This window comes from Cebus imitator, unplaced genomic scaffold (genome assembly GCF_001604975.1).
Source record: "Cebus imitator isolate Cc_AM_T3 unplaced genomic scaffold, Cebus_imitator-1.0 Scaffold15, whole genome shotgun sequence".
Classification (NCBI taxonomy): Eukaryota; Metazoa; Chordata; class Mammalia; order Primates; family Cebidae; genus Cebus; species Cebus imitator.
This window is the reverse complement of record NW_016107330.1, coordinates 7,839,574-7,853,888: the sequence shown is the minus strand read 5'-3', so window position 1 is coordinate 7,853,888 and position 14,315 is coordinate 7,839,574. Positions and strand designations below refer to the sequence as shown.

Genomic DNA, 14,315 nt, shown 5'->3' with positions numbered 1-14,315 from the left:
GAAAAAAAAAAAAAAAAAAAAACAAGGACTTGCAAAGCTTTAAAAGACTATACGTGGGAGGTAAAGCTTAGTCCTTCACACACACTTGGGGATGGGCTGATCCCTTCCAAAGAACAGATATGCAAATGGCAGATAGCAGAGAAACCAGCAAACATGTCCTGAACCAAGCGATCCAGGTGAGCATCTGTAGAGATGCCACCAGATGCCATGTGCCTTCATATGATGTCATGAAATGGGTATTTCACCTTTGTAGTGTTTTTATCCAAAACCCATAACGCCAGTGTAATCATGGGGAACACACTAGACAGAACCAGAGTTGGGGACATTGTACCAAATACCTGGCATTACTCCTCAAGACTTTTTTTTTTTTTTTCTAGTTGGAGTGTCACTCTGTCACCCAGCTTCAGGACAGTGGCGCAATCTTGGCTCACTGAAACCTCTCCCTCCCAAGTTCAAGCAATCCTCCCACCTCAGCCTCCCAAGCAGCTGGAATTATAGGCATGCGCCACCACGCCCAGCTAATTTTGCACTTTTAGTAGAGACGGGGTTTCACCATGTTGGTCAGGCTGGTCTCAAACTCCTGACCTCAAAGTGATCCAACCACCTCAGCCTCTTCCCAAAGTGCTGGGATTATAGGCATGAACCACTGCAACTAACCATTACTCCTCAATATTCTCAAGGTCATGGAAATCAAGGAAAGATCGAGAAACTGCCACAGGCCGGAGCAGGCTACAGAGACATGGCAGTTAAGTGCAAATGTGGGATCCCGGATTGGATCCTGGGTCAAAAAAATGAACATAAGTGGGAAAACTGATGAAATCCACCCAAAGTCTATTTAGTGAACGGTAACGTGCCAGTGTAGGTCTCAGCTTTGACAACTGTGCCAAGGCCATGTGAGATGCTCACAGTGGGGAAACTGGTGACGGGTATGTGGGGCTCTGTGTACCCCATCCAGAACATCTCTGAAAATCTAAAGCTATTCTAACGTGAATTTTTTTAAGTCCAGTTTCAAAAAAATAAAACAAAGACCAAAGACCACTTATGCCATCCCAGAGGGCAGAGGCCTTAGACTGTCAAGATAGCAGCCAAAGAATCAACTTGAACTTCCTGGCACCGGAGCCTTTAGCAGATGAAGAGTAAGACAGTACAGGGGAAGGGGGAGGGGAGGAGGCTGCCAGGAGGGCTCTCCGCTGCTGAGCACCTCCTGTGTGCCAGGCCCTCTGCCTCACCTTCCCAGCACCAAGTGGGATCCATCTTCTGCATTCTGCAGGCAAGTAGAGGAACCTGCAGGGGATCACTCTGCCAGGGAGTGGCAGAGTCAGACTGTGAGGCCAGCTCACCTGGCTCCCAAGCTGGGCTCTGTGTGCTGCCCTCCGCTGCCTCTCAGATAATAAGCAGAGCGGTGGTGGCGGCGAGACTGCTCCTGCCTGTCCTATGCAGTGCGACAGCCACCAGCGACACGGCTATTAAGCCCTTGACATGTGGCTGCTGAAACTAAGGAACCTAATTTTTAATTCTATTTGATTTTAAGCCATTTAATTTTAAATAGCTACACATGGCTAGTGGCCACTGGACTGGGTGGTGCAGGTCTAAGTCACCTGCCCTATTAGAGGAGCAAGTGTCAGCTCACATTTCGTGGCCAGAAGTCAGCAGTGTGGCCCAGGGCAAGGAAGGAAGCACATTCGGTCTGGAGGAAATACTTTCCACCAATGGCAGGACATAAAGGCCAAGAGAGGACAGGGCTACTCTGGACCAGGAAGCGAGGTGCTGGGCTGATGGGAGCCGCCCCAATGTCTAACAGCTGCTTGCCTGAGCCGCCACCTCCTCAATACAGAAACATCCTGAAGGCGCCCCATCAGTTGCTCAGAATTGCTCAGATGGAACCAAACTGTTCCAGCTAGAACAGACATGAGCTTAGAACAGGTTGGCTGCACAGTCTCCCAGCCACAGGCCCTCCTTGCTCTTATACGTGACTATGACAATCAGTGACAGTTACAAAGCATCTGCTATGCACAGCTTGCTCTGCTTTACATGTAATTGCACATTTAATTTCTATTTTTTTTTTTTTAAGACAGTCTCGCTCAGTCACCCAGGCTGGAGTGCAGCGGCATGATCTCGGCCCACTGCAACCTCCACCTCCCAGATTTGAGCAATTCTCCCAACTCAGCCTCCAGAGTAGCTGGGACTATAGGCACTCGCCACTATGCCCGGCTAATTTTTGTATTTCTAGTAGAGACAGGGTTTCACCACGTTGGCCAGGCTGGTCTCAAACTCCTGACCTCAGATGATCCGCCCACCTAGGCCTCCCAAAGTGCTGGGAGTGAGCCAATGAGCCCAGCCTGCACATTTAATTTCTCAGGAACACACAGGAGGCAGGTGTTATTACCCCCATTCTACAGGTGGGGAAACTGAGGCTCACAAAGTCTCAATTACCCAAAATCACTCAGCTAATTAGTGGGAGCTGGGATCTTACACTATGTCTACTTGCAAAGCTTGTACTGTTTCAAGCAGACCTCCTGGAAGTAGGGAATTTGCATTGCAGACTGAGGCATAAGGTTACCACAACTCTTGCCTGTTTAGCTACCATTTGACAAAAAGAAAGAGAGCAGTAGCCCTGGGCGCACACTTAGAGGCACAAGTTCAATTCTCCATCTGCTATGATATGAATGTCTGTGTCCCCCCGAAAAAAAAGTCCATATGTTAGGCCGGACACAGTGGCTCACGCCTGTAATCCCAGCACTTCGAGAGGCCAAGGTGGGCAGATCACGAGGTCAGGAGTTCAAGACCAGCCTGGCCAACATGGTGAAACCCTGTCTCTACTAAAAATACAAAAATTAGCCAGGTGTGATGGTGGGCACCTGTAATCCCAGCTACTCTAGAGGCTGAGGCAGGAGAATTACTTTAACCCAGGAGGCGAAGGTTGCAGTGAGCTGAGTTCACGCCACTGCACTCCAGCCTGGGTGACAGAGCAAGACTCCATCTCTGGGTGGGGGGAAAAAAAAGTCCATGTGTTAAAATCTTCACCCCCAAGGTGATAGAATTAGGAGGTGGGGCTTTTGGAGAGGGGATTAGGTCCTAAGAGCAGAGCCCCCATGAGTGGGATTAGGGCCCGAACAAGAGGCCCTAGAGAGCTCCTCTGCCCATTCCACCATGTAAGGACACAGTGAGAAGGCGCCATCTATAAGAAGAAACAAGCCCTTATCAGACTCTGGATCTGCTGGCACCCTGATCTTGGACCTCCCAGCCTTGAGAACTGTGAGAAATAAGTTTCTCTTATGCAGGGCATTGGCGGTTCACACCTGTAATCCCAGAACTTCGGAAGACCGAGTCAGGTGAATCACGTGAGGTCAGGAGTTCGAGACCAGCCTGGCCAATGTGGCAAACCCCGTCTCTACCAGAGATATAAAAATTAGCCGGGCGTGGTGGTGCACCCCTATAATCCCAGCTACTAGGGAGGCTGAGATGGGAGAATTGCTTGAACCTGGGAGGCGAAGGTTGTGGTAAACTAACATTGTGCCACTGCACTCTAGCCTGGAAGATAGAGCAAGACTCCAACTCAAAAAAAAAAAGAAAAACAACAACCAGTACCAGCCACTCCAAAAACATACCAAAAGGTAAAGAGCATCAACATAATGAAGAATGTGCATCAACTAACAGGCAAAACAGTCAGCTAGCATTAAACAGCAGTATCAGATTCACACATATCAATATTAACCTTAAATGTAAATGGACTAAATGCCCCAATCAAAAGACACAGACTGGCAAATTGGATAAAAAGCCAAAACCCATCAATGTGCTGTATCCAGGAAACCCATCTCACATGCAAGGACACACAAAGGCTCAAAATAAAGGGATGGAGGAAGATTTACCAAGCAAATGGAGAGCAAAAGAAAGCAGGAGTTGCACTTCTCATCTCTGATGAATTAGACTTTAAAGCAACAAAGATCAAAAGAGACAAAGAAGGACATTACATAATGGTAAAAGGATCAATGCAACAAGAAGAGCTAACGATCCTAAATATATACGCACCCAATACAGGAGCACCCAGATACATAAGGCAAGTTCTTAATGACTTACAAAGAGACTGACTCCCACACAACAATAGTGGGAGACTTTAACACCCCATTGTCAATATTAGACAGATCAACCAGACAGAAAATTAACAGGGATATCCAGGACTTGAACTCAGACCTGGAACAAGCAAACCTAATAGACATTTACAGAACTCTCCACCTCAAATCCACAGAAGATACATTCTTCTCAGCACCACATCACACCTACTCTAAAACTGACCACATAATTGGAAGTAAATCACTCCTCAGCAAATGCATAGCATTTCACAGGTTTAAGTGAAATATTGCTTGGTGGCTAGTTTGTTATCTTCCTCCCTTATTCCTTCCTGTCTCCATTGTCAAGCTCAATTATTGGCATAAAAGACGTGTTTAATACCCATTTTTAGACTGCACTCCAGCTTGGGCAATGCAGCAAGACTCCCGATCTCTCTCCCTTTCTCTTCCTCTTTCTCTCTCTCTCTTTCTTTCTTTTCTTTCTTTCTTTCTTTCCTTCCTTCCTTTCTCTTTCTTTCTTAAAAAAAGTAAAATAAAATAAAAACAAGTTTCTCTTGTTTATAAGCCACCCAGTCTATGGCACTGTATTATAGCAGGCCAAACAAACTAAGACACTGTTCAAGAGAAAGCATAACACCCGGCTCCAAGGCTGCAGCACGCTCCAACCAAGAGAACGCAGTTTCACCAAGAGAACACCAGGGAAGGCCCCGTGTAAACTTTAAAGGTGAAACTTTAAAGGGAATAGGCATCACTGGGTGAGGTCCGGCAGCTTCAGAAGGGATTTGGAAATGCCTTATGAGCAGACTCATAGGCAGGGGGAGGCTGAAGTACTGCCCTCCTAGCTGCACCTTATCAAAACCCAGTGAGTGACCTGCCCAGGGACTGGCTCTGGTGTCCTGGGCTGGGGAATGGGGGCCCGCACAATATAGAGAAGTCACCTTCATGCCCACCCCCACTGCCCAAGTCACCTGGCCAGCAAGTGGCACAGTGGCAGTTTGAAACCAGGTGATCTCCCTGCAAAGCCTGGCTCTCAGGGCCACCTCCACTGTCCCTGCAGACTGGAGCAGGTGTTCCTCAGGCCAATGAGATGGAGAAAGGGCTTCCCAGGCAGGGAAAGAGAAATAAAGTGGGGGGAGCAGGGACACAAGCAAAGTTTCAGCTCAGGACACATGCAAGGAGGGCACGGCAAGAAATGAAGCTGGGGGGGCCTCCTGTTCCCAGGCCCCTCCCTGCTGCCTCCCAAGGCTCTGGACCCACCCTGCACCCACCCGAGCAGCCTCTCCCAGCCGCTGCCCATGAGAGCCACATAGGCCGCAGTGTCTAATTCTCCCTGTGAACAAACACTCCTTCAGGGGCCTCCAGGTCATAAAGGAGTCATAAAAACCAATAAGAGGCAATTATCTCACCCTTATCTGAGCTTCCTGCTCTCCTAATGCCTCTCAGCTTGCAAATGACAGTAAGGCCAGTGACCTGAATGCAAAGGAAAGAATCTGAATCCATGGAGAGGAGCCAGAGATAGAGAGGAAAAGGCAGACAGACGCAGAGGGAGGGGAGAGAGGAAAGGAACCCTCCCAGCACCCCCAAGCAGCAACCTACATTGCCGGCCAGAGGAGTTCAAGTGCACCAGAGGGGCACCTAGCCTGTTTCTGGTTCACAGAGCTCTAAGAACCTTTGTGCCCACCTCCTCTCTCTCCAGAGAGCAGCAGGGCAGGGAGGGGTAGGTCCCCGTTCACCATGCCTGGGGACTTTCTTTTGTATTTTCAGTTGAGACAGGGGTGGGGAGGGGAGGGTTCACCATGTGGGCCAGACTGGTCTTGAACTCATGACCTCAGGTGATCCACCCACCTTGGATCCATCCGGCACTCCCAAAGTACTGGGATTACAGGATGAGCCACTGCGCCTGGCCCCCAGCCTATTGTAAAGATAGGAAGCCTCACTCCAGAGAATGGCACCCGCCAACCCTACAGCGGCTGGTACAGGCCCCAGTTTCTCAGTGAACCTCCACAGGGTCCCTTCCCAGAAGCTGCACCGTGTGAGTGGTTGGGGAGGAGACACCCAAAACCAGAACAAGCTAAGGATTCCTGGCCAGCGGGGTCCGCACGCACAGGCATTCCAGGGACCTTGCCGGGACAAGGCATAAAAAATATGACAAAGGAAAGAATTTCACCTTTGGGGACTAAAAAGGACTGGAATGACATTTGCCTTTTAAGGCCTCAAGGAAAACCCAAGCTTCGGCACAGGGAGGGACAGGACAGGAGAGTTTGCATAGGACAACCCCACACAGTGTAACCCACAGCCGGCCTCAGAAACTCCCCCAATGCATGATGGCCCGATCCAGGAGACACCAAGGAAAGGGAGGAACATGCAGCCCAGGTTCAGCCTGCTGCGGGGTCTCTGGCCCTGGCCGCTTTCTGTTTGTACAGCATGTCAAAGCTGAGGACCTAAGAGAGCATCTGGCTTGGCTGCCCACTAGAGTCAGCAGGTCACCCCTAGAAGATGTGGATGTCAGGGCCCCTGCACCAGTGACTCTGACTGTTGGTCAGAGAAAGCTCCCTGCGGGATCCAGCATGCAGACAGAGTTGAGAACCAAGGCTCCCAGGCATGAGTGGGTTAAAAGCAAACACTCCGGGACCATGACCTGGGAGAAGACTGTGGCTCAGCCATGGCTGTGTGCACTGGGACACGCCACTGAATGTGGAACAGGGTGAAGTATCAGTCCTACTTCCAGCTGTGGGGATTCAGTGAGATGATACAAATAAAACACTTAGCACTTCTCTATGCCTCAGTTTCCATATCTGTGGAATGAGGCAACGCTGCCTCCCTCACAGGGTTCTGGTACGGAGTCAATAAAGAAGGTATGTAAATCCCCGGCACAGAGGCTGGCATGTGGTACAGCCTCGTGTGGCTGCTTCCCTGCACCCGGTCCCTCACCTGCAAGTGTTCCCTCTTCCCGCTGTGGCCGGCCATCCTGTGCACAGAGGGCCTCTAGGACCCAGCGGGTCTGTCCTGTGCCACCCCATCACGGTCAGAGATCTCCTTATTGGGTGGGTGGAGAGCAGTGAGGAAGCCCCAGGGGAAGTCTTGGAGCATCCCTCGGGTGGCATCACATCACAGACCTCAGCAGGGAGGGAGCCTCGAGGCCTCTGGGGAACTATCTCTGTACAGCTAGCCCCCCCACAAGCATGCTGAACCATCTCTGTATAGCTGAACTCCCACGCTCATGCTGGGCTAAAGCCCCAGCCTGTGGCCTCCTGCTCCCTCCCTAATGTCTCAGGGGCCACAGGGCTTGGCAGTCAGACATGGAGAGGCCCTGTACCCCTCGAAAGAATCTATCAAGAGCCACATGGGGTGTTACAGAACAATACAAGTTCCCCTGGGGAAATTGTCGTAATAAGAAATTAGGTTTAAAAAAAAAAAAAAAAAAAAAACAAGGTGAGCCACAACACAGCATGTGCAATAAAACCACAGTTCTATTAAAAAAAAAAAATGATGCATACTTGTATACATGCCTAGCAAAGAAGCTGGATAGAAACACACCATGGTAGGATTAAAAGTTGCTTTTAGTTGGCCGGGCGCAGTGGTTCATGCATGTAATCCCAGAACTTTGGGAGGCTGAGGCAGGCAGATCACAAGGTCAGGAGATCAAGACCATCCTGGCTAACACGGTGAAACCCCAACTCTACTAAAAATAAAAAAAAATTAGCCAAATGTGGTGGCGGGCACCTATAATCCCAGCTACTCGGGAGGCTGATACAGGAGAATTGCTTGAACCTGGGAGGCAGAGGTTGCAGTGAGCTGAGGTCATGCCACTGCACTCCAGCCTGAGTGACAAAGCGAGACTCTGTCTCAACAACAACAACAAAAAAAGGTGCTTCTAGTCTACCATTTTCTGTACTTTCTAATTTTTCTACAACAAACATATATTTTTTCAAAAAGGAAGGAGGGGAGGAAGGATGGATTGACGAGCATCTCAGGTAATGCTAGGCAATGCACTGGCCAGTGAGGGGTCCCTTGTGCCTGGAGTCTGCCCCAGACAAATCTACAACCTTTGGGGACAGTGGCAATGAGCAGCTCACGGTGTAAGCACCTCATCTCTCATTTCATCTCCACCAGCAGCGTCATCGAGTGAGTCTTATCACCCCACTTCACAGAGATTAGGAATTGAGGGGGCCAGGCGTGGTGGCTCACACCTAGCACTTTGGGAAGCCAAGGTGGGCAGATCACTTGAGGTCAGGAGTTTAAAACCAGCCTGGCCAACATGGTAAAACCCCATCTCTACTAAAAATACAGAAAAAATTAGCCAGGTGTGGTGGCAGGTGCCTGTAATCCCAGCTGAGCAGGGATTGAACCAGGGAGGCAGGGCAGAGGTTGCAGTAAGCCGAGATCGTGCCACTGCACTCCAGACTGGGTGACAGAGAAAGCAAAGGAAAGAAACTGAGGGTTAGGCAGAGAAGCCAAAGAACACATCCTGGGCCACACAGCTAATGTGACCCAGGCGTTTAGCACAGGCAGGATCCAAACCAGCTCTGTTGGGAGACAGTAGCACCAGAGGGGCTAGAACACAGGTTCTGGAAGCCAGCTGGGGTTAACTCTGGCTCTGCCCATCTTTCTCTGTGACGTTGGGCTGTTATGTCCTCTCTGTGCCAGTTTCCACATCTCTAGAATGCAGATTATATTAGCGCCTGTCCCATGAGAGTGTTGCAAGGGTTAATTGGGGAGGGAAAGCTCTCAGAGCCCAGCGTGTAAGGAGTGCTGGGTACATTCAGGCCATTGTGATCTGGCCCTAGAGCCAAACATACACACAGACACGTAAAAATAACACGGCCTGGCAGAGCGTTTCGGTCCCCATTTCAGTCACTCAGTAAAGAGGTGCTGGGTGGAGGGACAGCAAGATTCAAGGGAAGGGCGGGGGAATCCCAGCCAGTCAGCAGAGCACCATCCTAGATGCAAGAGAGGGCCGTAGAGGAAGAGCAAATGGATCCCCTGACCTCAGGCTTTGAGCCCAACACCACACCTGCCCACCCAGCCCAGCCCAGCCCCACAGACGAGTGACCTTCTCTCCTGGGTCTGCAAAACGGCACCCATGATCATTTCCTCTCTCCGGGGCGGCCGTGTTAGTTTCCTACGGCTGCTGTAACAGATAACCATGCACTTAGTGACTGAAAACACGAACTATTCTCACAGGAGTGGAAGTCAGAAGGCCATCACGGGCTTCGCAGGGCTACACTCGAGGTTTCAGCAGGGGCGGCTCCAGGAGAGAAGCCATCCTCCGTCTTTTCCAACCTCGGGAAGCCACCTGCATTCCTTCATCACAATCCCATCCTCCATTTCCAAAGCCCGCCGCGTGGCATCTTCCCACCTCTCTCTGACTCTGGCCTTCCTGCCTCCCTCTTGTCACCACCCCTGTGGTTACACTGGACCCACGGATAACCCAGGATCATCTCCCCATCTCAAAGTCGCTCACTTAATCACATCTGCTGAGTCCCTTTGCCACGCAGCATCACAGATTCGCAGGCGTTGGGGATGAGGACGGGGAAATCTCCGAGGGGTGGAAGGGCCAGGATTCTGCCTCCCACAGTCGTGAGAATCAAAATGAGATGTAAACTGTCAAGTCCGTGCTGAGGTAGGCTGTTAGTATTGTTGCACTATCTCTGTCCCAGGCACTGGGATAAAAAAGCAAGTGAGGCAGAGTCCTACCACTCACTTCAGGGATAAAGGGAGGGATGTCACAGGATTCCTTGAAGGCATATTTATACCATGAACAGGTGCACCAAACAGGTACCCTGCATGTTGCTTTCTCAAGGGAGAGCCCATGTGGGTCCCAAGGGTCTGGGATCTAAAGGTCCCAGCTCTGATACTGAACCTGGAAGCCCTTATTTCCACCCTCAGAGGAGGAAAAGAAGGAAAGAAAAGACAAAGCCCAGCTTTTCCAACTTACAATTTTGACCGGGGACCTTTAGAGAAAGATTTTTAATGGAAAGAAGGGCCTGGTCCCCATAACCCTCCCATAAGGGACTCCACGGCAAGACAGCTGGTATCTGCCAGGCCTCCCGCCCCACGTGGACCCTGCAGGACAGGGCACAGGAGGCTCAAAGGCTCTGAGTTTGGGAAATAGTGCATGCACGGAGAAGCCCAAGATTCCAAACAACTCCAGACTAGGTTTGCAGAATCTGAAAAACCTTGAAGATTTCCTCCAGACATGCGGGGCCACTCCAGCCTTGCTGACCTGCCCTTCCCAAGAGCCCCTGTGTCCTCCACACCCAGCAGCCTCAGAAGCCACAGGCCATAAGCACCCTGTTTCCATCCTGTGCCAACACTGCTTCGCTGAGCCTGGTCTCCTCTTGACCTGATCCTCTCAGCCCCTGATACTTCCAGGGAGGATGGGTCTCCCTATCCTTTCCAAGAATCCGGCTGCCCCATTCCTTCCCCTGGCTCCGGGACCCAATGAGAGACACTGGCGAACAGGCAGCACACTTCATCTTATCCAGAAAAGCCCAGGAAGGGGTAGCCCAGGTACCTTTGGGGAGCCCATGAGAATCCCTGAGACCACGGCCAGGAGCCAAAACCCTGACCCACAGAAAACTGCTGAGGTCACAGGGGGATAAAGGCAAAACTAAACAGGAAAAGCAAACAACTCCAGAGGGCGCTGAGTACATGGGGCTATTGCACTAAGAGGTGAAGGGTGCAGAAACACAGGAAGCCAGCATCCGCAGGGCTCACATTTCCTGGCTACTGCTGGGCGCTCAGGGCTGCTCTTTCAACCATGACTTCCCCTAGTGAGGGCTTAGGGTGGACATGAGTGCACATGCTTCAGAGTCCACCAGGGGAAGCAAACCCCGTGGGCCCCAGTAGATAGCTTTTAGGGCAAACAGGCCTAGTCCCAGCCCTGCCATTTACTAGCTCCATGAAATTTGGGTAAATTGCTTCAGTTCTCTAAGCCTTCGCTTGCTCATCTGCAAAATGGGCATATTCACTAGTCCTTTTCTCCTAGGGCTCCTGGTGGTACAAATAATAAGATAACACGGGCCAGGTGCAGGGGCTCATGCCTGTAATCCCAGCACCTTGGGAGGCTCAGGCGTGTGGATCACCTCAGGTCAGGAGTTTGAGACCAATCTGGCCAAGATGGCGAAACCCCATCTCTACTAAAAATATAAAATTTAGCTGGGCATGATGGTGGGTGCCTGTAATCCCCGCTACTCAGGATGGTGAAACCCCATCGCTACTAAAAATACAAAAATTAGCTGGGTGTGATGGCAGGTGCCTGTAATCTCAGCTACTCGGGAGGTTGAGGCAGGTATTATTATTATTTTTGAGATGGAATCTTGCTCTGTCACCCAGGCTAGAGTGCAGTGGTGTGATCTCGGCTCACTGCAACCTTCACCTCCCAGGTTCAAGCAATTCTCCTGCCTCAGCCTCCCCAATAGCTGGAATTACAGGCACCCACCAACACGCCCAACTAATTTTTGTATTTTTAGTAGAGACAGGGTTTCACCATGTTGGCCAAGCTGGACTTGAACTCCTGATCTCAGTGATCCACCCACCTTGGCCTCCCAAAGTGCTGGGATTACAGGTGTGAGCCACTGCGCCCACAATGACATGCCATTGGTTTTCTCCTTGCTTCCACAGAGACACAGACCCCTCTTCCTTCTGTCCATCATTCATTCAACAAGGACATCCTTGGCACTCACCCTGTGCCTGCCCGTGCTAAACCATGAGGTTTGGCAGCAAACACAACATCACCCTCCAAAAAACTCAAAAAGTCCCTGTCTCCATAGAGGCAATTGCTGGTGGAGAGACACACCTGCACACTCCTCTGCCCTCACAAGATTTCTGTGTTGGGGAAGCAAAAAGGGGGCTCTTTTTGCTCTGTTCCCATGTCAAGGGAAGGGGCCTCACCAGGAATCACGAACCAGGCACTGCCTCGCAAGGCTCCCCAGGAGGGACCCATGGAACATTCCACCAACTACTTAGATGCCACTCTCCTAGGAGCGCAGAGATCATCTCTGAGTGGGCAAAATTCTTATTTCAAAAAATGTACACATAGGCTTCAGATCATTCCTATGAAGCCAGCCACACTCTCTCACCAGGAACCAGGGCATGAGCTCCCGGAGACAGGGAAGGACGGTGGCCAAGCACCTGGCCTCGGTGTCAGAGGGGCCTTGGTCTCTGTTCTGAATGAGCATGTACTTATCTACCTGGAACCCTGGGCACATCACCTAACTCCTGGGGTCTCCAGGAGGGTGGCTTGAAGGAAGCGAGTGTGCTGGAACCCGGGTGGACGTGTGCTCTCCACCCTGTGTGCCAGCTCTGTGCCTCTGCTCAGGGACTTCCTCCGCAGGCACTCCCCCTGCCCCTCTGCCATCCTGAATGGTGAATTTCCACTCGCTTGCTGAGCCAGGACCTGGTCCAGAAGTCTCCCCTGACGGCCCCACCCCTGCTCCCCTCCAGACAGCATCCCAGCTTCCTGGGTGTCCGTCTCTGTCCCACTCTGATGCGTCTGCATCTCCCACCACAGTGAGTTTCTCCACAACTTCCGTCCTGGCCCACCCTGGAGAATTCAATCCCTTGGGAGACAGCAGCCGTCACGGTCCTTCCCAGCCCAGGTGCAGGACGAATGGCTGCTGATTCATTTCAAGTCCCTAATCAGGGAGGAGAGGCTGGCCCCTAATTCTGACCTTAATTACACAGTAGGAGGCTCAGCAGAAACCCCTCACCCAGTCCACCCACTCTGGACAGCAAATAAGCACATGTAAGAACTTCTCCTTCAGGGGCCTGGGCCTGCGAGCTTCATCTCTGAAACCTCCCACTGGGTGACACCTGCCTGAGAATTAGCCCCTCTTGCTCAGTTTGGTGCACCCCAGGAAGACAAAGGGAGACTCAAACATGCCTCCCCTTACCAGGGTAGTCAGGATTTAAACTCAGGGTCCCAGGAGCCTGGGCCATTCATTTGGAGTCTAGACCCCCCCACTGCTTAGGCAAGGAGGCTCTAAGCACCCGGTCCTGAGAGGCCTCAGCTCCCACCACGCCCAGCTGCCCAGTTACCCTTCCAATCCAGACCTGACTTGCAGAAGACAAAGAAGAACTGTGATAAAAAGCAAGTGCCTTGATGAGGCACCTACCATGAGGCCGGGGATCTTACCCAATGGCCCATTTCACAGATGAGAAAACCAAAGCCTAGGGGGACCTGACTGACATGAGGACCTGTGGCCAGTGTGGGGACCACAGACAAGATGCAGGCCCTCACCCCAACATCCAGGGTCCTGACCACTAGGCTACACTGCCTCTGACAGGTCCCAGGCACAGAGGGCAGGGTCCCTAACAGCAACTGTCATAGGAATGGGAATGGCATTAGCAAGACAAATGGCAACTGCAAAAACAATTCCAATGGGCTGCACCTTCCAACCCCAAACCCCCCCAACCTCCCCCAGTACACACACACACACACACACACACACACACACACACACACACACACTGAGCACCAGGCAGCCGTAGCTGCTCCAGGACAAACCCAACAGAAGGAGTGCTCTTACTGTTTCCCTTTCACCTGTGAACAGACTGACACTTGGAGAGTTCCTGTGACTCCTCCAAGGCCACACAGCTAGCGAGGGGCAGAGGCAGGGTTTGGAGCCACGCCTGTCTCCTGCTGTTTTCACAGGCTTGTGGGCAAAATAAATGAAAACGTACCATGAGTTTCAGGAACTGGCCTCTTCCCCCAGGCACAGGGCCTCGTTGAAACGCTTTCCTCCTTACCCAAAGACCAGTCAGGTCCTCTGGGCCTCAGCTCCATCCCATCTCCACCCCCTGACCAGTGTCTCCTCGTTTCCGACCGCCAAAGCAAAGGAGCAGGGTTCACTTACTCTGTGCTGGGTGGCGCAGCCACTGGATCTGGGTCTGCAGAAGAGCAGAGAGAGAGCCTGTCAGGCCAGAGGCTGGCCCCAAGCACTCAGCCCTTCCCCGCCCCTTTCCCAGCCTCCCCAGGGGCGCTGCAGACAGGGCCCAGCCAGCCTGGGTGCCTGCTGAGCCCCGCCTCCCTCCCCCAGTGCTGGCTCAGTCATCAGCTCCCCTACCTGGCCTGCACCACCCCCACCCACCCCATGGCCCACTTCCCAACTCCAGCCAGAACCCGGGGCAGCCACCCTGCCTGCTCTGGGCCTGCCCTCCACCCCCAGCTGCTCTGGGAGCTCACTGTCCCCAAGCCTGCAGGAAGTTCCAGCTGGTCTGGTCCCCAGGATAACAGAATATAAG

At 51.9% G+C, this 14,315-nt stretch overlaps 1 protein-coding gene across 10 annotated transcripts in view; it reads right to left on the bottom strand.

Annotated features, from left to right (window-relative positions):
- ARHGEF10L (Rho guanine nucleotide exchange factor 10 like) overlaps positions 1–14,315 on the bottom strand; it is a 180,052-nt gene that overhangs the window by 97,562 nt on the left and 68,175 nt on the right. For all 10 annotated transcript variants that reach the window (XM_017505635.2, XM_017505655.2, XM_017505625.2 and 7 more), the window contains exon 4: positions 13,928–13,961. In XM_017505635.2, coding sequence (XP_017361124.1) covers positions 13,928–13,961 — 34 coding nt within the window. The remainder of the gene's footprint in view (positions 1–13,927; positions 13,962–14,315) is intronic.